General features: G+C 38.4%; 1 protein-coding gene across 5 annotated transcripts in view; it reads left to right on the forward strand.

Annotated features, from left to right (window-relative positions):
- Nucleotides 1-25,724, forward strand: part of TENM2 (teneurin transmembrane protein 2) — a 1,092,434-nt gene that overhangs the window by 598,169 nt on the left and 468,541 nt on the right. For all 5 annotated transcript variants that reach the window (XM_040078601.2, XM_058422512.1, XM_040078602.2 and 2 more), the window contains one exon: nt 13,655-13,945. In XM_040078601.2, the coding sequence (XP_039934535.1) occupies nt 13,720-13,945 (226 nt within the window). In that variant the 5' untranslated portion in view covers nt 13,655-13,719. The remainder of the gene's footprint in view (nt 1-13,654; nt 13,946-25,724) is intronic.

The raw sequence follows: 25,724 nt of genomic DNA on the forward strand, positions 1-25,724 counted from the left end.
ATGTTTATTTATTTAAGAGAATACCCACTGCAGAAGTTCAGGCAAACGGATTTGTAAGTTATGTATGTGTAACAGATCTTGACTAAAACTTACTTTTCAATCAAAATTGCTGAAGCTGGACACTCTAGTTAAATTGCTGAATCTTGATTTCTGTTCCCATTAGTTAACTCTTAGTGTACTTGCTCAGTCTGAGGATTGTCTTTTTTTATCTTGCCTCTCAGGAAGTGGCAATGAAACTGTGGTGTAAAGCACCGTGATGTCAGTGGAAATCCTTTGCTCTTATGGTAGCTGAAATAATAATGAATCACGTATCTTTAATGCTGTTAGTATTGAAACCAATACTAGTGGTATAAGCACACGCTCCATTTGGTGTTGGTTGTTTCATTTTGCTTTTTCCCCCACTCTAATTGAGCAAACACTTGTTTTCTTTTTCTGGTTGCAAACCCAGCTGCTTCCCAAAGCACAGATCTCTTGTCTGAAGGAAGCTGTCTGGTTCAGGGAGCGCTTTTTCCTGGAGGAGTAGGAGTTACTGATGGAGGGAGTGTTTGCTCCTGCTGCCTAATGCTCTGCACTGCAGGGCTTTTATATCACCTGTTACTCTGTGTTAGTGCAGAGGAAGGAGCCTTGTCAAAGGTTGCTGTCCTGCGTGGAATCTCCATGGGAGTGCTGAAAGAGATGGCACTTCAAGTGCCTTTGGCTGTGCCACTGACCAAACACCCAAATATACTTATCAGTCCTGCTCTTTTTTGGATAGAAGACTTTTTGAGCAGTTTGAGGGACCACCACCTCCCCTTGCCATGGTCTGAGCTCACAGATCCACCCTTCTGGGAGCTGCCAGTCACAGTCTCCTCCACTGTTTGTGCGCTGTTTGCTTTTGTAGAGCAATATGTGCATATCAGTGACGATGGCACCAAGGAAGAGACTTCTTTTCTCTCCTTCACCTTTTTTTTTTTTTTTTTTTTTTTTTAATAATTCATGAAAGTTTTCATGCAAGTTAGAATTCACTGAGGTAATTCGGGCAACTGAGTAAATTGGTAATGGTATATAGATTACTTCAGGTCATTGTGTGTCTTGATATTGACCTAAAATTACAGTCTGATGGCTCTTAATGTATATGAAAAGCTTCATCAAATATCTTTTCAGTTCTGTTTGCTAGTAAATTAGATTACAACTGTTCATAGTTTATTGATTTCAGTTCAGGATAATAAAGCATTTATAGTATTTGTTTCCAGTTTCCTTCCTGCTCTGAGAGGCACAGATAGAGGAGACTCTTCTTCCCACTGCCTGTGTGGGAGAATGACCTATTGCACCAAGGGAGGCTTTAAACAGCAGGGCTGATGCACTTTGCTCTCCTCTGCCTCAGTAACTTTTGTATTAAAATAGGGGATTGCAGTGCTTGTCTTGGGGAAGACAAACAACTCTTTAAAGGCTGCAGCTTTAGTAAAATCACTGGTGGAAGGTGCAGCAGGATGTTACTTAGAGCAGACTTTGTCCAGGGGACTGAGGTGTAGCTGTGGCTGCTGCCAGGGGCCAGAGGTGTGTGGGGGTGAGTTCATGAGCTTGGAAATAAAGTGTGAAATTCTGGAGAGCCCAGCATGGATGGGAACTCACCTGGGCCGCAAATGGGGAAGCTACAAAGAAGGTGATCAGTTAGGACACTTCATGGACTCTGCACATCTCAACAACTACCAACACTAATTCACATGATGGATGTCAGTAAAGTATTCCTTCCCTCACAGTTTCTGCTGGCCAACTTCTCTCTATCTAGTCTGAGCCCTACAGCTCGTGTTCTCCACACCCCTGTTTAAATACAGCAGAAAGGTAATATTAGGTGCATGCACTAGCCCAGCTGAAACAAAATGCCAAGTGAGCCTTTTGAAGTTGGGCAGACAAGATTGTACAGGAAGAGAAAACACCACTGACTTCTGTGGGGTTGTGAGTTCACACCTACTGTCTGTGCCATACTCGGCAATGGAAATAGAAATGGAAGGGTTTTGTTGGTAAATCACTAGAACAATTTAAGATTTGATTTCTTTTTTTTTTTTTTTTTTTAATTTTAAATTCTTTTTTACAACAATCTTTAGATTTCCAGACAGAATAATGTACCATATGTCTGTGTATCACAGACAGCTCTCAAGTTGGTCATTGGCCATATATCTATAGGACAGGCCCAGATGAATGCCATGCTTCCTGGGCCTCCAAACAAAAGACAAAATCTTCAGTGAAAAGAGAATAAGCCTTGTATTGATTTACATGACACAGGAATGTGGTTCTGGCTGCTGGAGAGGTGAGTGTTAGAGGTTACAGTTTCTTCTCATGTGTTGTTTTCTTTAGATTTATGGTGGTGTCATCACAACATATGGCAGAGTTGTTTTCTTTTGGGTTTGTTTTCACATTTTTAAGGGACTGTTTCAAAGTCAACACTGTCAAATGACATGTTTGGAAATGGATGAGCTTGCAGTAGTGTCTTGGGAATTGTGATAGAGCTCATGCTTTTTACTTCTATTAAATTGTGCTTTTAGTTCCTGTGCATTTTCTTCATGCTAGAACTGTATTCCCTCAAGGTCTGTGCTGTGAGACTGAGGAAGGAACAAAACCCATTTGTTCTTCCCTGACACACTGGTGTGTCTTAGGTGTGACTGTAGCAGAACCCCACTGCAGCGGTGTCTGCTCCTCTGCAGGCTGCATGTGTGTGCAGACAGAATGCAGCCTCTGCCTTATTGTGCTCTTCAAGCTTGGAATGCAGTTTTAAACCTGCAAGCCTAGATGATTTTTTGCTTTAAAAACCTCTGACTTTTTAAGCCTGCATGCTCAGCTTACAGAGCTTGCCTTGTGTTTTACTTTGCAGGCGTGCTTCCAAAATAGTACATTTTAATGGTTATGGAACTTTTCCTAAATTAAGAACATCAGAGTCACAGACCACTGAGGCTGGAAAGGACCTCGAGCTCATCTAATCCAAGTGTCAGTGTTGAACTCAGACTGGGTTGCTACAGGCTTCGTGTAGTTGAATCTTGAAAATGAGCAAAATTCCCCAGCCCCTGCAGCAACCTCCCCAGTGCACATTTGTCCCCAGAGTGATTTTTACTCACTTCATTTCTGTTCAGGACTTCCTGTACCTCAGTTTGCACTGGTGGTTTCTCACTCCCCTTTGGTTACCCCCAGTAAAGCCTCGTCTCGCTCTTCTCTGTGGCCTCACAGGAGCTGCAAGGCCACTGCTGGCCATTTCTGCAATTCAACAAGTCCAGTTCCTTCATCTCTCCATGTAAAGCCCATGTTCCAGCCCTTGAGACACTGGCATCCTTCCCTGGACTTGCTCCAATTCGTGAGCATCTTTCTTGTTTTGTGGGAGAACTCGGTGCAATATTATTGCCATCTGTACTGCTAGAAATAGTGGAACTAAGAAATCTTTTACCTTGGTAGGCAATACAGAATTGGAACAAAGAGAGCATTTTAAGACTTGTGTTTAACTTGCAACAAGCTGGCTATGACCACAGAGAATTCTGGTTTCACAAAGTAAATTTTGTTGAACTGCGTTATTAGTTTTATTCTCTATACTTAACATCTAACCCTTACAAAAAGAACTGACTAAGCTTCATACCTCTAGTTAATTTTCTGTTTTGAGAAACAAAGCTATAAACTTGTTCAAAATGTCCAGTATCTTTGGAAAATAGGCAATTTTAAATCACTATCAATTTCAAATACTGTGGATGGAGATCAGGATGTCTGTATATCTGTACAGATACGATAAATACTTAATTTAAATCAAGCATCTTCATTGAAGGGTATATTTTATTTTGCAAGAGTCAGTGATACAACCAAATGTGATAGGTGAAACAGAATTTGCTTTAAATGCCTCTTGCCAAGTTCCCTTGGGTTTGGTCTCGGTCCTTGTCACAGGGTGCTGATGCTTTTGCCTGGGGGGTTCGACCACAGTGCTGGAGAACATCGGGATCTCTGTGCTGGTTGCACGGCAATCCAGGAGCAGATGGCAAAATTGTGGGGGCTGGCTCGAATGCAGGGAGCTTAGACTTGTGAAGAAATTAGACATTGCAGCTTGGTTATTGTTCAATCTGTGAAAGGGCAACAGAAAGAAAGGACCAAATGGATTTTGTGAAGATTCTGTGCACTTTTAAGAGCATTTTTTAAACTTGTTCCTCCTTTCTGACTTTTCTTGCTTGGTGCAACTCTGGCACAGATGGTGAATTGGGAGATGGTTTGCATTTCTCATGTGGTAGCCTGTCTGAGATATCCCCACATGAGCTGTCCTGTTCTGGGCTGGGGCAGCTTCAGCCCTTGCTGTCCCCAGCTGCCTTCAGGAACCCCCTGTGGGGTGTGGGGTGAGGATCTCACACAGGGCTGAGGAGCCAGGATGGGCTTCTCTGTGACAGCTCAGCCCCTGAGCAGTGACTGCTGGCACGGTGACACGGAGGGAGCCCCGTATCCACCAGCAAATGCTGGGCTTTTCTTGGAGACACCCACAGCTAGAAGACAGCAAGCAGAACCATGGTCCTGTGTAAGAAATCTGCAGGAGGAAGTCACAGGATGAGAGTGAATATTTGAGTACATGTTCTGTCCTGAATGATTAGGTAGATAACAGAAGATAATGTCTGCTGAGGCATGTGGCCCTTTCTCTAGAGAGATTTTTCTCCGGAGGGATTGGGGCATTTTTCTTCATGATTTGAGATGGAACAGAGGCTGTAGTGATGTCTGCACAGTGCCTGCACAATATTAAGTGGTATTTGCTGCTTTTTGTGATCTTGGATTAGTTGATTGTCTAGAAGTGTATTTTTCTTGACTGAGGTTATTTTAAAAATTCCATTAATCAGGGTAACTCTTTGTGTCCTCTTCTGCTGTGATAATATGTGAGTAAATCTTGCACTGCAGATTTGGATGGACCAGCCTTCAGGGTAGCAAGGGTCTCAGTTCCATCCCTGATGGCCCTTTGATGTGTGGGAGAAATTCACTTCAGACGTGTTCAGTTACAGCTGGTCATTTTTATAATGGTTGTGTTCATTGTATCCTTCACTGCAAGGTTTAATTAATTTCCATAAAGCAGTTAATTTTCCTCTATTGAAAGGTGGAACAACACTTGTTAGCTGAGAATCTTCCAGTGTAGCTTTCTTTCTTCATTATGCAAAGTTTCATCACTGGCTGAGGCGATCTAGAGTTTAAAATGTTTCAGCAAATACTTGTATGGAGGCTGTGGAGATATAATGTCATCCATTTCGTGTGCCTTATCACAAAGTTCTGTTGTTTTCCATGGCTATTTCTTTTTTCTTTTAACTTTTTCTTTGCTTACCTTGAACCTTTTAAAACAAAGAATCACTTCAGGAAGCTGTTCTTTCTGATAAAATCTGTGTGTTTACAAAGGTGGAGAATTCACAAGGAATAAGGCTACCAGTTTACACAAATAAAAACACTCTCACTCTTTTCTTCTTTTTTTTTGTTCTTTTTTCTTTCCCTTTGTTTTTTTTTTTCCTAATAGTCAGAGCTTGGCCCAGTGGACTATTCACATGTATAATTTGAAATATCTTTATTGAAATGCTACTAAATACTATAAGGCTTTTAAAAATATTGCTTATTTTTCTTACCATGTAAGTTGGTACAGCCTCCATGGTGGTCTCTAGTAAAGCCTTCTGCAAAATATATTTTTATAAATTGACACTGCTAGTGGGGAGAAAGTGTATTAAAGCCTCCTGTTAATAAGCAAATGAAAATTGTTAGTATCAGATTGAGGCAAGAGATGTTCTGTGAAAGCTTTAAAGAAAGAAAGGGACTGTTTCTTAGACAGAATGGGAGAAAATGATGTAAGTGTAAAGTGAAAAGCAGGTGGTGTTCTTGACTGAAATGATAAAAAAAAAAGTACCTAAACCTGTAAGTGCTTGGATGATTTCTACATTTGATGAGTTTTAAGAATAGTCTTGTAGAGGTTTGAAAATAGCTGAGAAACTTCTTCAGCAGCATGATCATCTCACAGTAGGATGAGGTGTGCACAGGAGCTTTGCTGATCTCAGATTCTGGCAGAGTTCCCCTGCACAGTGTATTCATCTGTAAACAAGGAATGAAAGGCATATTCCTGGTGTTTCTCTCTTGGCTGATCTTGTACCCAGTGGTACAGGTTTTACTGCTGCCGGCAGGAGTGAAGGTGCCCAATGGATGGAGAATTGCAGAGTGTTTTAGCATAAGGAAGTGAAAAATAATTAGGAAGGAACTGTCTTAAAATTCTTGGCATTGGACCTGCTTGGGTGCAAGGGAAGTACAAGTCCTTTGATACTACATTTCTCCAACTTGATAGCACAGTCGTATATTTGAAATCAAAGTCCTTGGGTCCAATATGGAAGCTCTGTGCCCAGGAGCTCCCAGAGACAGCTGATGGGTTAGCATGGGTGTGAAGGAGAAGGCTTGTGGATATGGACAGCATTCAAATCCACTGCAGAAACTCTGGGCATAAATAAGAAATTTAAAAGGTAAAGGAGCCTGACAAGAGGACAGAACACTGGAAAATGCTGGTGAATAATTAAATGAACTAATGACTGAGTGTTGGTGGAAGCAAAACAGAGGGGAAATGGTTGGAGCACAACTTATGCTCCAACTAGCTTGATGTTTTGGCTCCATTGCTGGTAAGGTTGAAAATCCCATGAAGTTAATTAAAGACAGTGTTTTACCTAGCATCAGAATGAAAAAAGTGCATCACCCATGGACAATTAAATAAAGCAAGTTGTCACTCCTTGTATGTGCATTTATATCCGTCTTACTTCTGGAAATGTGGTTCAGTTTGATCCAGAACATAATCAAAAATCATTTAGACAATTACTCCCAGTTTCAAAAGTGTTCTCTGGTGATGGGAAACTATTATACAGAATCGTTAAAGCATGCTTAACAGCATTGTCTTAATTATACAATGATAAATTATTCTACCTTTCTTCATTAACAGTGGTTTAGCAGTAGATAATATTACTGTTTGTTCTTTCTAGACAGTAAAAGAGTATCAGTGTTCTTTAGGCAATTACTTCTAGCAAACTTAGTCTTTTGAAGTGGCCGGTTTGTATTTGATCTTTAAATTGTCTTTGTGAACTTGTTCAACTGTATTTATTTTATGTAATTATATTAATTAAGACCTTGGATTTTTGTGTTGCTTCATTGTGGCTTGATTTCATTTATGTATGTATGTATTTATTTATTTATCTATTTATTTTAAACCCGACTGCATAGAGTGATGGAATTAGGTAGATAACAATTATACTGAGAGCAGGAAACTGAGCACTGGAACTTGGGGTTTCAAATGTGCAGAAAACTTACTTTGTTACCTCTGGTGGGATTCTTATTTTCATGGTGTTTAACCTTTGCTGTAGAATAGTACATATTTAGCTCTTGTAGCTATTCAAAAGCATAATAAATATCTCTAAACAGCTTTGAGTTAGTAGTGGAAATATGTTATCCTTTGGTAAAACCTCTTTTTTTTTTTCTTTTTCTGGAATGGGGGATAGTTAAGGCTTCACCCAGAAAAGAAGATAGATCACCCTCCAATAGGAAAAACTTGAAAACTTTGCATGGTTTTGCCTCTGTGTATCTGGGAAGCAAAGATGTAATTTCAGCCTCCTTTGTATAACTAGCAATGTTCTGCTCAGTACCACTTTGGGGGATTTATAAGCCTTTCACTGAGAAATGAGCTTTTCTCACCTCGGAGTGACTGTGACACAATCTCCTCGTGGCTTGCTGTCACAGGATGGTTGATGATGTCCCTTGATGATCAGCTACCGAATTGTGTACTATGCCAATAATATTTTAGTGAATTTCAAATAATTTTCAAGAAAAATCAACTAAATATTCCCTGTGGGCTATTGAGGCACTATAAAGTGAATATTGTTTGTGAAGTTTGCTACGTCTCATGCTCCCAGAGAGGGAAAAGCCCTTGGTTTGCAGCAGCTGAGCAGAACGACCTGGGTGGTTCATGCGTGCCCTGCTCTGCCTCAGACTGGGACACCGCTGGTGCTTTGCTGATAGTGAAATTCTACTGGCGTGGTTTCCAAATCCGTGGGGCTCCCCAACTTGTGCACAAACTAGAAGCCACATTTCAGAACATTTGTACCTGGATTTGTCCAGCAGCTTTCTCAGGTGACACTTTCCATCTGGCCTCAGTGTCAGCTGTGGCTCTGAGACCCCTGGGCTCACATCCACTGACCTTCTCTGCCCACTGGAAAGGGAATAAATTCGGGGGAGAACAAGGGGTTAATCCTTAGCAGTCAGTGAATGATGGGACACTGCTGGAAAGCTGTCTTGTAGCTCCTGGGCTTTTCATCAGTTCTCGGTCGCATGTTATTTTCTTAATGGAAGGCTATTTTCATAATAGATTTAAGCAGTGCTGGGATTTATAAGAAGTTCCTGGAGTACAGAAATCTCCAAAGATAGTATAGAAATAAAAACATATATATTTAAACAGATAAAAATATATATACAGGATAAATATTTGGCTCAGTTCTTGATTTTGTTGTGTATACTATTTTGAATGCCCTTAGCCTGAAAATACTTCCTTGAGCTTTTATTTATTAAAAGGAAAAAATAAGACAGGTTTTGTCTGTAGTAAAGCAGAACAGAGAAAGCCTGTAAGCATTGTGTCTTAGCTTGAATCATTCATCACTACTGTTCTGACTTAGCTGTTTACCATGTCACACTAAATATAGCTAATTTTCAACTTAATATAGTGAGTGGATCACTAAACCAAAAATTCACTATTTGCACAGGAGAAAAAAGAATTAAAAAATTCAGAAGAACAGTTTATCAATGAAAAATGAGGCTACACCAAACAGACTGTCCAAATATACTTTCATTTTTGGCGCAAATCAAAATTAGCATACTTGTCATAAATATTACTTCATCTAACAAAGTGCACATATTGTGGTGTCCTTAGTTGTATCATTTAGCTTAAAATTTCATTTTATTTTTTGTCCCTTTTTTTTTTTAATAGACAGATGGGATCCAGAAGTAGAGATGTTCTTTTTCACTAATATTAAAATCAGAAATAAATACAACAGTTAAATAACCATTTTAATTTTTTTTTTGCCTGAAAATTTGCACAGCATGAAAGCTGAATAGATGCATTTTCTCATTTCAAAAATAGTCTTTGCGTAAAATAATGAACAGCATTTGAATCTCTGAATCACAAGTTTATTTCCAATTGTGGCTCCTGAGAAGGAAAGGAGTCCAGGCTTTTAAGAGACCCTTTTTTTTTTTTTTTTTTTTTTTTTTTAATGAACAGATTGGTACATGGTGTGCTACTTATTTTAAATTTAAAAAAAAAAAAAAGTAAGAAAAAAAAAAGAAAAATGAAAAAAAGACAAAAGGCTGTTTTCAATACCGTCTGCACTATTGCAATGTTTTTATTTAGTTATGCCAGGTGATTTGGGGGCACCATATAAATGTGAAGTTCTTTGTTTCCCCTGAACTTCCAAGTGATCCCTGGGCTTTGTGAGGTGTGAGTGGCAGTTCTAATGGGCCTGTACACTGTAATCATGTCAGGATCATTACAAAATGCAGCAAACAAGCCCATGACTTGAGTTACATAAATGTAGGAATCAAATTTAAATGTACAGAGAGTTTTAGCATAAGCTTTGCTAAGCCATTAAAATTCATGTTGAGCCCTCCCTCCATGCCTCCTATTGATTTGGCTGTGCTAACACAAAAAGGAGTGGTCAGGTTTTTTCAAACCCCCTAAACAAAAATCTGCTTTTCATTTCTCTTCTCCTCAGCTTTTTCTTCTTTTATCCTCTCTCTCCTTTCCCCCCTTGTCTCTGTTGTCCCTGCAGGACATGTGGTGTTCTAAAGCCCTTGCACTGCCCACAGTTGCACTTAGGCTCTCATTACCACTGCCAAAGTCATGTTCAGGTGCACAGTCACTTTAGAGAACCACAACACATCTTATACTGGCTGAATAGTGAGGCAGAAGTGCATTACACACGTGTAACTGGGGGCTCTGGGATCTGTGTGCATCAGCAGCAAATACAGCCTGAGCTGTTTATTGCTTTAAATTGATTGCTATGGCCCACATCAGCTGAGACTGTATTCCTCTGAAACTTGACCAGCCCTTTAGCAGGCCATTATAAATAATAAGTATTTTCTGAATAAACACCTTTCTCAGAAAGTTAGATAGAGCTCCTGTGTTTCTGAAATAATTAAACTAAATGAGAAAAACAGTTGAAGTCACTTGCTAGGGGTTGTACTGCTCTGTAGTGTAAGTGGGTCAGAATGAGCTGTATTAGTTAAATCCTTTGAAACAAAAGAAATTATTAAATCAGTTATGATTTAGGTCAATTACTCAAAATAAACCATTCACAGAGTGCCCTTGAGACAGGCAAGTCAAAGAGTATCAGGAGTTCTGAACTCAAATTGCATCTCACCATTATTCTCTGAGCAAAGCTATCACACCTTACCTTTCCAGGAATACAGTGCATAAAGATTTCACTGTCTGACAGGAAAGGTGTTCAGCACTGAATCTAATCAGTACTTCATCTATTTAACATAAGCATAAAAAAATAAAAGTGAAACATTTTCTAGGAGTGTTTCACACCTTAATTCACAGTGCTTTAAGCCACGTATGATGGTGTCTAAATTTTGAGAATGGTTTGAGCATGATGCTCTGGAACTGGTTTTTCCCTGGCTGCTTTAAGTTCAAAGGGATCCCCAAAGCATAGGTGAGGAGGAGAGAAGTATCTCTGAGAATATTTTATTGTGATCAGGTAGATATATTTAGTCTCAGATGCTTGGGATTTGTCCTCAAGTAATGGAAAAATAAGGAAAACAAAAATTAAAATTACTCTAATAAATATGGAAATGACATTGAACAGTAATTCCAGTAAAAATGTTTTTATTTTATCAATAGCATTTGAAGGACCTACTAAAATTAGTAAAGTTCAAGAAACTTTTAGTGGTCTGATGTCATAAAAATCAAGTTATTCACCAAACTATTCTGATGTCTGATTCTTGTAACACAGTTTTCCTTATGAAAGATCAAAGTAAAGATCTTAGGATATTTCTACACTTATTTTCTTGTGTTAGCCAGAGCTACTGTAGTGCAGACATTGTGCCTCACATTCTGCATGTGCAGATGACTCAGGAATATTTCCAGGCACGACAGTGGAACACTGTCTTGACATTTCCTTTTATTTTTGTATCTGTAGGGGAATTGCACAAAACTCTATGAAAGAATGGTTATTGAGGGAACAATTTCAAAAACTCTTGTCTGCCTAAGAAGATGCTTTAATAAGCTAATGTCCTGGAAATACTCTGAAGTTTTATCTCATTCACAGTAAATCCTTCTTTTAACTACAGTAACAAGGAATTAAATGTTCTTTCAGGAACAATAGAAATCAGGCCAGACAGCTTTAAGTTTAGCAGTCATAAAAACAAAAAGCTGTTTGTTTGTCTGAACTGACAGACAATATAGAGTTCATATGGAATGACAGGCTTTTGTGTTGAATAGCAGCATGAGGACACTCAGAGAGCAATTGGCAGGTTTTGCTGTAGTGTCTGTGTCTGTTTCTGTGTTTATAATCGTGATATATTGATATCTGAATTTGATGAGAGAGTATTAAACTGGGATCAAAGAGCCAGGGATTGTTAATCTGAATGATCATATATCTCCTGAAACTTCAAGAAACTGTTTGTGCCTCCAGTGTTAATATGCTTTACAGTTAATGTGCTTTCCAGTTTAATCAATATTACAGGACCAAAGAACTGAACTAAAAAATTCAGATATGAAGGAGTCAGCTTAGCCACTATAGGTTCAGAGGGCTGAGAAACAGGAATGTGGATTGAATCTTTCTTTCTCTTTAATCTGAAGTTACAAAACAAGCCTTGACAATTTCAAGTGCCAAATGTCTCTGCTTTTGTTTTGGCTTTTCTGTATCTGTTGTTTTGTGACTTTTTTTCCCCCTCTGAAATGTTAAAAAATAAATGAAAAAAGAAGGAAAAAAGTAAGCATGTTTACACTTCTTATTCCTCACAGATTGCAGAATACCTGTGGGTGGCTTAAAGCAGCTGTTTCTCGTGGTTACCTTTCTTCTTTAAAATGCAGAAAGAAAAGAAAAAAAACCCACAAAACCAAAAAACCAAAAACCACAACAAGGCTAAATGTCAAATCTAAATGAAGGCAAGAAACCTTTTCTATAGATCAACAGCTCCTCTGGCCAAGTACATTTATTCTCTCTTAGGGCCATAATCTGTTTTAAAAAGCAATGATTTAGCCAATACTTGTGCCAGTTCTGTGACCTCTTCCCCTGCAGGTGCAAACAACTACCACAATGAAAGGCTTGGCTGCCTTCTGCATGTTTTATCATCTCCTGCTGCAGTTTGTTGCTTTGGTGGCAGAGGTGGCACCAGGATTCACTGCTGAAATGCTTTGGTGGCTTTAGCAAAGCTTCTGGCCTGGGCACATTCTGCTGGGTGGCTTGGCACAGGGAACCTGGACCAAGAGGGGACAGGGGCAAGGGAAAGCTCTTCAACTGTCCCAGCTAAATTCACCTAAATCATTCCTTCACCTCCTTAGCCATGTAGAGAAAAAAAAGATGTTTTGTTCCAACTTTTGCTTATTAGCAAATCTAAGTGGGTTTTTTATCTGGCAAGATTTAATTTCCAGAAAAAAGAATTTGTCATGAGATTTCTCAGGACTAGCACAGACCTGAACATAGTATGCCATGAGAGAAAGACGTACATACTGATATAACTGAAAATAATTAGTACCCCAGTGGGTAGGGTGTTTGTGCTTTTACTTTATTTCTTCCTTTCTACAGAAGGTTTCATTTTGCAGTTTTTGTGCGCTAACGATGCATATATTAAAGTCTATATGCCACAGTAAGGGTGTCCTAATTAAGCACACTGTAAGAAACTCTATGGTCCATTGAACAAGAAGAGATTTAGACAGTTTTCAAGAGCTCCAAGTGCCGAGTTGGATACACTGGTCACCTTGAGGCGTGGTGAAGAAGCTCATCCAGTCACGTTCTGGGGTGCACAGGAGCAGCCAGTCCCCAAAGTGTGCTCAGACAGAGCCACACAGGAATGTCAGGGTTGGGACTGACCTGGAGAGACCTTGTCCACTTTCAGAGTAGGGCCTTGGATTTATGTTAACCAGGGGCAATAAAATCGGTTTCTGCTGCTTGTGAACACATTGTTAAAGGACAATGTGCAGCTTTGTAATTCCTAGTAACACTGAACAGGAATAATCTCCTCTTTGGAACTCTCTGGCATGCTTCAGTCTTCATTGCAAGCTGTACTGCAGGAAGAATGAGAATAATTAAAGCTGGTTTGAGTCTACTTTTCTTCTGTTGCATAACAGAAACAAATATTGTTCTGTCAGTTCTGTGTTGTTAGCAGAGTTCGTTCAAAAATTAAAAGATGACAGTGTTTTTTGTTTTATCATTATTTTTTCAACTCTTTGATGATGCGATAATTTAGATAGAGTGCAATTATCTTACAGCATTTAATTTTTTTTCTCCCTGCCCATTCAGGTCAATTATTTCAATTTCTAGAGGATGCATCATGTGGGCCTTCCCTTTCTTCCCGATCTGTGCATCGTTCTTCAAGGACAAGTCAGGGAAGGCAGAATAAAACAAAAGGCAGAGGCAGCATTACTTACCCTTTTGTCATCCTTTCGTGTCGTTAGGTGACGGCGACTGACCCCAAAAAGAAGAGTGGCTCTTCCAGAAGCACCGTGCCGGCCTGAGAATAATGGACATAAAGGACAGGAGGCACCGCTCGCTGACCAGGGGCCGCTGTGGGAAGCAGTGCCGCTACACGAGCTCCTCGCTGGACAGCGAGGACTGCAGGGTGCCCACCCAGAAATCCTACAGCTCCAGTGAGACGCTGAAGGCGTATGACCACGACACCAGGATGCACTATGGGAATCGAGTGTCTGACCTGGTGCACAGGGAGTCAGATGAGTTTCCAAGACAAGGTATGTTTAAAGTGGGGACTGGTTTCCTCTGTTCCTTGTTAAAGCATCTCAGTGCTACAAGGGGTTTTAATGAAAGAGCTCTAGGAGAATGGATAATATCTCACCATTGCTTCCACTGCTTTGTGCTAAATTAGAAAGCTCTTTCTTTTCTCACAGTTCTGGTACTTTTGAAATCCACGATTTGTAAATGAGGCAAACCAAGATTCACTGATCAAAACATCTGATAGACACAAATGCCATGACCCTTGACCAGAGGACATCTTTTGCACAGATCTGGGGATTAGCCAATGTGCTAACTTGGTATCCTGTTTCCTAGGTTAATTTTGGAAATGATAATGGTATTTTCACCTAAATGTTTCTCTCTCTAACTCAGAATCTGTACTGAAAATGCAACTAAAGCACAGTTTTAGTAAAAACCCATACGGCAAACATCCATTCATTAGTTATGGTAAAAACCCTCATGGCCAACATACATTTATTATCCATCAGGTACCTTGGAATTCCTTTCCTGTTCTTGAATGCTGTGCAACTGAACTCTGGGAATGGGAGTGCTGGTTCCTCTGACTTCATTTTGTCACTGCTCACCCACATTGCTTACCCCTGACCTCATAAAAACTGAAGGGAGGAAACCCATCTAATTCCTTTTGTAATTGGCTGTAATTGAGCGTTGCAGCCTACAAGTAATATTTGAAATAACCTGCCTGTGTGAACTTGTAAGCCAGGGGATTTAATCTCTTATTTTATAAAATGGTCCTTGCTATGTCCAATGGGTTATTGAATTAAAAATGTAAATTGTTTTACTTGAAAAACCTGTAAATTTGCACTGTACACATGTAATTTTATTCTCATTCGGGTATTTGCTTGTCTGAAGAACTTGTAAGCCTCTGTGCTGAAACCATTAGTGAACATTGCTTCATAGGAACTGAGTTTAATCATCTGGTTTACTTGTCCAAACAGCCAGGTTAAATTGGCATTCAATCAACAATTAGATTTGAATTAAAAGCCTTGGTTCAGTATCAGTTGAAGAATCAGATATGGTTTGTACCAGCTAAGACACAGAGGCAGGCTTGATGGATAAATGTATAGGTTTTGTGCCCCTCTCAATGGAAGGTAAATCACCTGGTACATAATTTAAATGTACCATAATTTAAATGCAGAAACTCTTCTGGTTTGTAGACATACTTGTTAACAGCGAGTTAGTTCTCTGCAGATAGTTCTCTGCTACACATTTCTAATGTTGTGGCTGAGGGAACGGGAAGTTATCACACTTGTTATGGAAATCCTTCAGAGGAAGGTCATTCCTTATACCCGATATCATGTCACACATCCTGTTTAAAACATTCTGACAGCAGTCAGTGTCTGTCTCCACCTTTAAATCAAACTAATAATTAGTGCCAATAATTAAGCCCTTGTCTAATCCCTTGTTTCTCTTACATTTGTCTAGAGACATGTGGGAGTGTTTACAGTGCGCCTGGTCTGTCAAACACCCAGTTCTGTTTTCTGGGGTAATCTCTGTTCTTGGAGGGTCTTTCTTTGCTTAGAGGTGTTTACCTAAGATAAAGCATCAAAGTGCATCTCGAGCGTCTGAGCTGCTGGAGCCATTCTCACTGCAGTTTGTTCTACTTTACTGTACAGGAGTCATCTAAATATTACTTTTCCCTATCAGGATGATTGATGCTTCAGCTCAAGTGCCTCATTTTAGTTTGCAGGTCTTTATTCAGCATTCCATAATGGTCTTTTTCTCTTGATTACTGATTTGAAAACTGTTCATCCTTCCCCCTGCTCTTAATGTGTTCTTCTCTGCCCTCTTTATGAAGGGGAATGCAAATTGTTGGTAACTGAATTGAAACACTCAGATTTTTGTCCTTATTGTTATTTTTGCCCCAACTAGTCTGTTGTTGTGTCTAAATAAATAGTGCTTATTTTAGAGAGTCAAAGTAATTTTTTTTGTTAGATAATGAGCAGCAACTCCTTATTTTCCTGTCTTTGTTAAGTTTAGAAAGCAATTTTTTTAGAAAATAAGTCTGTATGATGATTCTTAGCATTTGAAAGTTGGATATCTTTCTGATTGAGCAGTTTTACTGACATGAGATTTGAGATAATGTGACGGGTAGATCTAGATTAAGATTTGGTAGCTGTTCTCACTTTCTATATTAATATTAGATAGATAAAAATGTGGTTCATATAGTTGGAATTTCTGTTCATTGCATCTTGTGCATGCAGTTTCCAGCTGCAGACATCTAGGAATTCACACATTTAAATATATCCTAACTTTGAGTGGGTGTTATGATGGGATTAAATTCTGTAGGAAATAAACATGCTTAAAATAAATAGTCTTCAGAGATTTTTGTTGTTGTTCTTCTTCTTCTATTAGAAAAAGCTTGACATTTTTTTAAGGAATTGCAGATTTTTTTTTATTCAGTATTTTGTCTCTTCTAGTAGATAAGGTAAATACTTTTGTCTTGATGCAAAATATTTGTTTTGACCATGGCAGTGGAACTGCTCACAGCTTTTTTGAGCTGCTGCCTGTTGTACATTACTGGGTTTGGAAAATCTGTTAAGACAAAGTTGCACTCATTCTGCTTTTGTTTATCATGGTTTGTCAGTGAAATGCTAATTACAAAAGTTACATTCAGAGCTCAGAAGTCTGAAACAGTTCTTGCTGGGTTGCTTAAGTATTTTCCTGGGAGGGACTAAGGTTGCTCAGAATTAGAAGAAGGTTTTAACTGCTCGCAGTGACTGATGAGCTGCTGCTTAGAGGCCACAGCTGCTCTTACAGGTGCTCAGGCTGACCAGACTTTCTCTCCCTGCTCATATTCCCAATAACACCGAGATGAGATCTTTGATCATCTTGTCATCAAACCTGAGTCATCTTCAACTCCTCTGTTGAAATTAATGTATCCCTTCCAAATCCAATTCAGTTTTGGCAATTACAGTTTTAATACTTCTCTGCAGGACCTGTGACCTTTTGGAAATGAAATGTTTTGATACTTAGATTTGGATTAAAGACATTAAATAAAACTTTTTTTCTTGTATTCTGCCTAGAGTGAGAGCACATTCTTAGTTTTCCTCTGTCGTGCAAGGTTTTTGAGTGGCATTCTGCAAGCTGTTGATTATTCATTATATCTGTATGGTTACATAATCAAAGGAAATTTGAGGTAGAGGCAAGAGGGGGAGATCCTTTAACACGGAATCAGATGTAGGGTGGCTTGTGTGGAAAGAGGCCTCAAGGCCGCTTTCCTCTCCTAGCCAGTACATACGGAACCTCCACTGCTCCTGCATCAAGGCTTGCTTTGGTTTTAATGGTGACCTGAGAGAAACACGATATCCCAGTGTAAAATATTTGTTAGTGTGAGAAAACTGCCTTCAATTTCACCTGTCTAGAAAGCATGGTCTTATTGAGAAATAAAAAAATTATAATTTGTGTAGCTTATTTAATAACAGAAAGATGCTGAATAAAACCTCCCTTCCTCACCCTCTCCCTCCCCAAACCATAAAAGATGATAAGGTTCTTATTAAGTGATTTAAAAACATGAAAGCACTTTTCATCTGTGCTTTCATCTGTGTTGAAGTTGTTAATAATGGAGCAATGTAGCAGCATTACTAGACTAGGAAATAAATAAAAGTACAAACCTTTAGAGCAGCCTTCTGTCAGTATGCTTTTAAGAAAGAAAAAGGTAAGAAAGTCAAACCCAAACCTAACATTCCTCCTCTGATTTATTCTCTAATATCAGTCAAGTGCCCTTTTGAGCTGGAATAGCAAGATGTTCTGATAAACAGGAATTAAACCAGAACTTTGTATATATTAGATCTGAGTCACAATAAAAACCAGAAAAAAATATATTTTGAAATTGGTTTTCAGGGAGACATCATGGCATTGACTTTCAGTCTTTGGGGTGCTTTCTTTAAAATATGCACAAATTGTTTTCTCTTGGTATTTTGTGGATTTGGGATTTGTTTTGGGTTGTGTTGTTTTGGGTTTTTTTGTTGTTGTTGTTGTTGTTGTTGGGTTTTTTTTGTTAGCTTGTTTGGTTTGTAATGTTTGAGTGTTTCATTTTGTTTGTGTGTTTGTTCTGATTTTTTTTTTCCTTCTGAGCAGAAAGTTCTCTGGTTTGCAAATGGTAGTTTAAATCAGTTGTGATCATCTCTTCCTTTTAACTTCCCTTACATTCCCCTTGCATCCTATTTTCTTGGCATTTCATGATTTTATATCTTCATCCATTGTGAGTTACTTTGCTGGGCGTGGTTGTGTGCTCAGAGCTCCTGGACCAACCATTGAGAGTGAGAGCGTCTGACCTGGACTCGCTGAGCAAAGGTTCATGCTCATCTCTTCCCACCTGCTGGACCAGCTGTGATGCTGAGGAGAACTCCAGTAATAATTCATAACAGCAGTGCTGGCAAACACAGCACTATTCTAATATTAATATGTATTTGTAGAATAAACAACAGCTAGACATAACACGAGAATTCTCTGTACACGCAGTTTCTCTCAGGGAATAACTTTTTATTCTTGGCAGCTACCCACAACTGATCATTATTAAAAATCAGCATTTGTTTACAGTTTAAATTAGACACTCAGAATGCAGGGATTTCTGATGCAAATATGTAAGTATATATAGACTTATGCTCCCTTTTTCTTCCTTTTTTGCTCCTTTATTTAGCTTTCAAAAAGAGCTTCTATGTTTACTGCTTCTCTACTGGACTCCTCATTAGTTGATGATTAACTTCAACTAAGTTCTATTTTTTTGAACCATTTGCAAAGTTACATGCATATCGTGTAAATCACATATAAATGGCTAACTTCTAAGAACTAGATGTTATCAACATGTAATAAGCACACACTGAATAAAAGAAAAAAATTAAAAATCTCAGGTCTACCCTAAAATAGGCTTAGTAACCATTTTCATGCAAATACCTTTTCAGAAGAACTTCAGAATTGATAGGAAATATGCTTTCTCTACTTCAGAGTTTCAAATTTCTCTCAAGCAAAAAGATCTTGTGCTTCATCGTAAGCTGTGTTTGCTCATCTGGGGTCTTACTGAGTGTTGAAGAAAACCTTTCCTTTGTGTATTTTTTCCCCTCATCCCATTACTCGGCTGTGTAATATAATTCTAAGACTTTGGATCCTGAAAATAATGATTTTTGATCCTATAAACCCTTCTCCATTTTCTCATCCACGTGTGAGCACACACTCATCTAAAATGTTTGTTTACACACATCTGTGGATGCTCTTTTTCATATTAAAATCTACTATAAAGGGAAACAATGTACTCCATGGAGATGAAATAATAGTTTTATTTTTTTAAAAAACATACTTCAAATGAAAATAATTTTTGACTAATTCAGATAATGAAAATGGCTAACATTGAGCAAATCTTGCAAATTTGTTCTGCCTTCTATGTCTTCTTGTCTTCCAAAGGATCTGCAGTTCAAGTGATAATTTTTAGGATCTGATTTTCAGCAAAAAGTGTTTGGAAGGGAGGCTGATTACTTGTGAGTGTTCTCAAACTGATGGAGGTAGTTAGATTCTTTTCTAGTGTACCTATTAACACTGAAATGTCAGATTTAAAAAGCTTTTGCATTTGGTCTGGATTTGATTTGGGCATCTCTGTCCCTGCATCCGAGGTGTGTTCCAGAAAATGAGTGTTTACATTTGCTTTAGTGAATATAGTTTTATTTCTGTGAATTTGGGAACCTGTCTCAAGCTTTTTTCTGGTAGAGAGCAGTTAGGCCACTTTCCTTCTCCTCCTCTTTTGTCATAGTACAGGAAGAAAGAACTATTTAAATAAAATGGAGTTAAGCAAATATTTAACATACAACAGCATTTGTTTTGGATTATACATTGTTGAACTCTCCAATGCCACATGTTTTTAAGGTCTGCATTTTCAGAAAAAAATAAGGAAAGGATTAGATATTTGTATTTTAGCGGAGCATGTGGAAGATGGGTTAAGCACCAGAGAGTAAAGCACTGCTCCAATGCACGAGTCAGTTTTCAGCTCAGATGCATTGGGACCAGGTTTTAGGTGAGCTTTTGTTTACTCTGTAATTGTCTTTTCTGCTTTATTTTTTTCTCCCCTGTTCTTTTGAAATGTCTTACTGCTGGGGACTAAATTCTAGACTCAGTGGACAGCTGGTTGATCCGTGGTGATGATTGCTCTGTTTATATTTCCTCTGTCCTCCCTGTTTGTTCTCCTAATACCTCCAATGTATTAGGTGATTTCTAGAAGCTTTTAAAATATTGTGGCTGGATCCAAATGCACACACCTCACATAGTAAGAAAAACATAAGGAAAGTTTCAAACAAATAAAAACACCACCTAAAGCTCATTGTCTTCCGTAGATAATCATGGGGGTTTTGGAGTTGAGTCCAGGTGCTGATCACCAATTCATTTAAAGCCTATAAATCAATAGAAAACAAAATGATGAGGAAGTATAATTGGGTAAGCAGAGCCTGGATTTGTTCTGTTTGTTTTATATTATTTGTCTCTGGATTCAGGGTTCCAGGTCAGAGGATCTGCAGTTACCTTCCTTGGCCTGCTCTTTGGTTGCTTATTAACTTTCATCAGATTATTTCTACATTGATCCCAGTAATCTTTCCTTGAATTAAGCACATCCTCAAATTCTGGAAACATCAGTAGACTGAAAATCTGTGATTTCAACTGATGGGCAGTGACTGTGGGAACTCAGCCTCAATGTTAAAAACAGATGCCAGCTTCTCTCTGGGTTTTGGAAACTGGTTTCACTTTTAGCCACTAGGTCTGGTGATGCTCTTTTCTGTGTAATTGGAACACCCATAGTACCCAGTGTTTTTCTGTAGAGATTTAATTAGATGCTGCAGTTAAGTCAGTTGTCTGTTCTGTGAACTGTCTGTCAATCTAAGTAGAGCTCTTCAAGCATCTGCCTGTATAATGTCATCTTCTGTCATGAATTTTGACTTGGTGGTGGTTTCTAAACCCTTTCCTACCTTTTAGTTTGTCTCTAATGGAAGCAAAATATGCCATGGCAATGCCCTTTATGCCCCACTGATATGGATAAAGACAGGTTGAAGAGACAGTGACTTGTATAAAGGTGGTTCTTTGGCACTATTTCATGTTTGTAAATCCAACTTCAAATTATCTTTTGCTGGTAGCAGTCAATTCCTGTTGAGGGTGCTGATCCTTTAAGGTTCCAAAATGGTTTCTGAGGCTAGATAGCTGATTAGACAAAATAGCATGCAGATATCTTTATATATTGCCTTTTTTTTTTTTTTTTTTCATATGAGTGCTTAGCTGGAAGTGACTACAGTGAATGCGAAAGTACATGTCTGTGAATGTAGACCATATTGGAAACAGAGATTTACTGTCCCAAAGTGTAATGCTTACTCAGCCATCTGATGAGATTTGAGCACTAAACAGTTTGAGAGGGATGCATAAAGCTGTTTTATTACAAGATGCTGTTATGAATTGTAGCAGCTTTCCTTATGCTATGCTGCTGTTGCCAAACAAGTTGCATGAATGTAAGCAGTTTTATTTCTAATTACTTGCTTACATTTCCTCAGAATAGTTGGGTTATAGCTGTTTGTGATTCCTGCTCCTCCACTGGTGGCAATCTCTACATCCTCTTTAATTCAGAGTGAAAAGATATCTTTTTAAAACTGTTTGGAGAAAAGCCTCTCTGAGGAATGCTGCTGCTAATATGGGAGGTAGAGTGGGGCTCAGATGTTTGTGTGTGTGGTAGAACCTTGTTAAAATGGATGCAGAAAACTCAAAAAAACCCCAGTTGACTGTTTCTTCATAATGCAGTGAAAAGTAAAGATCTCATTTTAGCTGAATTTGAGCAAGTCCAGAAAATGGAGAAATAAATCACTCACCTAAAGAAATGTTATGGAAAATACAGTTGTTAAGAACTACACTTTTTCTTAAGCTTTAGTTAAAACCTGGATGTTACAAACTGAATTTAATACTTGAAAGTGTTTGTGACAGAGCAATGAAGGCAGTTCCTGTTTTCTTGCTTATGTGTAGCTACAATTGCTTTTGATGATGCTGCTGGACTCTGTTTTCCTCAAGACGGTCAAGTGTGTTCCTTATGACAATCACTACTTTCACAGAGTAAGGTGGTTGTTTGAAGAAGATTGCAAGAACAGTTTGATCATTAGTGCTAAAATGTCTCTTCAGTGTAGTTTGTCCAGTGTAATTTAGAATGTCAACTCTTGGTCTACTGTTGATTGCCATGCAAGATTCTTCCTCAGCTTAAAAAGTCAATTTGCTGGGAAGAACTTACCAGTATCTATCTGTTTTATTCCTAGCACTGCTCCTTCTATCCACGCTCTGAGCCCAGGCCAATCCTAGTATTGTTAGACATCTTGTAGCTACCAATCCATCACTCTCACATTCCTTCTTTCCTTATTGCCTCGTTTATCCACTCTGGAGTTTGGAATCTTGGTAGTTGCTGTTTTCCATGTTTTTCCTCTTGGCATGTGTCACCTAAATCTTACAGAAATTTTCATGTACGAGGGGATGGTGCTGGCCACTGCAGCTAAGGGGTTTTGTTTTGCAGTTCCACCAGCACTTGTAGAATATAAAAAAATGTCTAATGCTAAGGAAATTTGAGCAGCTGGCTAACGTCAGCTGTATTTTTGCACTGTTCCATGTGAAAACCACAGAATAGCCTGTGGTCAGTTTTTTACCTAGGAGTGAGAGAGTTATCTTCTCTCTGTGGAAAGAAGTGGAAATTTTGATTATGAAACTGATATTCATAATCATATTTGATTTTATGAAGTGGTAAAGGCTCAGTTGCAGATGACTCAGTTCAGTACAACTTTGTCTTCTCAAATACATTAATCAATTCCATTTGTTTAAATACTGAAGTAAAAATTATCAGTATTTTATGTTTTGCTGCTTAGGCCAGAAGCAGTGTTAGTCAGATAATAATAATAAAAAAAAAGACCATCATGTAGAACAAATTGCATAAATGTTATTCCTTCAAGCAAACAGCCACTCTATGGTAGCTGGTCTAGAAATGTATATTCACTTTTTAAAATTACTTCCAGTGGAGTACTGTGTTTTAAGGATGGCAGTTTATGATGATATATTAAACATTATAAATATAATAATAATAATTTTTCACATCGTGTAGTTAGAGTACTGAAAAAACTTTTTATAGATGGTAGTCAATTTGACTTCTTAGCAATATCTGATTTTCTTTTGAAGTTTTTCTTTTCCTGAGATAAGCATTTGAATGATATTGAAGAAAAACTAAAATGATGCTTAGTCTCTGCAGGGAAAGTAAATGACTAAAATTATTTACAATATGTTAAAAGTTTACTGCACAAAAAGTGATTATCTGGACTTTATTCTTGCTTAAGTAATCTTACCAAAGAGTTAGAGAGGTGGAAGGAGTAATGTTAGTCACACAGTTTCTCTTTCTGGGGGGTTGAGGTTTAGTTTCTAGCGTGTCTGCTAAACTTGCTGCAAATATATTTTGACACTAATATTAAAGCTATTATAGCAAATAAAATTTTGTGTATGACTAGGCATCTGTGTGTGCTCCTGCTAAGTTTGTTTCAAAATTCTTACAAAAATAAAACTTGTAATACATTATTACCAGTATGTGCTTCAAGCACTGAATTTATAAAGTAGGTTGTTAATAATATGAGGAATGATATATCACAGCTGTAATGCCATGTCTTCCAAAGTTAATGAATACTTACCGTTTTCATAATGAAAAATTAAAATAAGGTTAAAGTGGTTTATAAGACTGCCTACAGACCCAGCAGAAGTCTAATTAGAAGAAAGAACATTAAATTTGAGGGACTTGGAAATATATATTACCGAGTTATATATGGACTAAAATCCCGCACTTGTATTTAGGATTGCTCAAATGTGGACAATTCAACCAGAACACAGCACAGAAAAATGAAATGTTATTTGCTCTCTGAAATCACTGTGTACACAACAGATTGTGGGTTTAGATGTCTTCAGTACTTCAGTTCCGTGAGTCTCTCTTGTTGACTTAGTGCAGCAATCTCTCATCCGTGTTTGCCCGTTTCTTTACCATTTCTGCAGTAAGATGAACCTTTGTGCTTGTTTTTCCTATTACCAAAGCGTAATGAAGCTGCTGTTAGTGCGCCGTGGCGCTGCTGGGGCAGCTGCCACAGGGCACCGCAGGTGAGGTGCTGCTGTCACATATCGAGGTCTGCTTGAAAGGGCCCACTGCCCACAGTTGGTTTTGAGAGGTGGTGCTGAGGCTCAGCTGGATTTGTGGAATTTGCCCTCAAAGAAAACCTTGAACTCCCCCGGTGTCGTGTTCCTGTGTCGGGGCAGGGTGGGAAGTGTGTGGCACTGCTGGAAGAGGGCAGACTGCCTTCTCTTCCCACGGGTGTTTGCCCAGGCAGGAGGCTGGGGAGGCTCACAACGTGAAAACTGGGATGATGTTGCGATACTGCGCTTCCCTGAACTTGTGTTTGCATTTTGTGTGATGCAGAATGACTGTAATTGAGAGTGTCTTTGGAATAAGTTGCCTTTATGGTTATCAAATATGTCAGCTTTGCTTTTTATGTTTATATGCCGGGTTTGTAACGCTTATAAGCTCTTGTTACGTGACAGGCTCCTCCATCTTAATTTCAGTCTCTTAAATGCATCTTCTTCCTTCATTTTTTTGACAGCATACCAATGCTACACCTTGATCCCAGTGTATCTATCCCACACGGGGTTTGCTGTGTGGTGTTTTCTGTGGCCGTCACTACATGAGCAGAGCAGTCCTTGTTAACAAAATTCCTCTGAAGTATTGTTTGAGTGAATTTTTTGTTGATCTCTCTCTTTTCTCATTATGTCTACAGCTTGCAAAAGCATAATGGAATAGAATTTACCTAGTTTTTTCTCCAATATCTCTTTTACTCCTTAAGATCTTAGTATCTAGTTTAAGAAAATGTAACTCAAAAACTGTTTCAGAAGTGTGTCAACTTTATAAATTTATAGAACAGAAACTTTGGCATTTTAAGATGTGATGATGATCTGTAGAATAAGAAGGCAAAGGAAGAACTTGGAATAAATAGAATGACTTGACAGAATAAAGAAACCTGAAATTATGAGGAAGTTTTTTTACAGATCTAGCATTTAAAATATACAAATATTTTATTGTTTAATAGTACTGATTCACTTACTGAATTTAAATTATCCATTTGCTCAGCTGTGGAGTTGGGGAGAATAGGGATTTAATTTATTTTCAAGTTTTTTCCCTGAATATTATGATTTTTCTTATTATAGCATGGTTTTGAATTCTAATTAAATTTAAATTTAATCTAAAATATTTTAATTATCCTAGCATCATGGGTTTTTTATCCTCATTGTGTGGGAAATCAAAACACAGAGGATTCTCAGAACCTTGTGCATGCAGGCCCAAATACAGCAGAGAATACAGGGTTCGACCTGAGACCTTGGGAAAGGCTTCCAAATTTAGAGACCATGAGTAAGAATGTGTGCTTGTAGTTTAAGCAGAGATTTATTAAGCTAGGTAGTGGAAAGTTTTAAGGTTTTAAAGGTAAGATATAAAAGTAGTTCTAAATGTAATAAGAAGTTTTAAGGTGTAGCAAGTAGGTCTTGTGTGTCAGGGTATGATTGGATAAAATTGTCCTCATTGGCAGGACGTGTGATACAGTTTAACCAGCCATTGGTGTGAAAGTTAAAACAATCTCTGTGTGTGTGGCAGTAGATTATTGGCTTACAAACCTTTAAAACCCCTTGTAACCTGTGCTCTTGTGACCACTGACCATGAGCTCCTGGCGTATGTGGCGAAGACGTTCT

The sequence above is a fragment of the Hirundo rustica genome, chromosome 14, assembly GCF_015227805.2.
Source record: "Hirundo rustica isolate bHirRus1 chromosome 14, bHirRus1.pri.v3, whole genome shotgun sequence".
Taxonomy (NCBI): domain Eukaryota; kingdom Metazoa; phylum Chordata; class Aves; order Passeriformes; family Hirundinidae; genus Hirundo; species Hirundo rustica.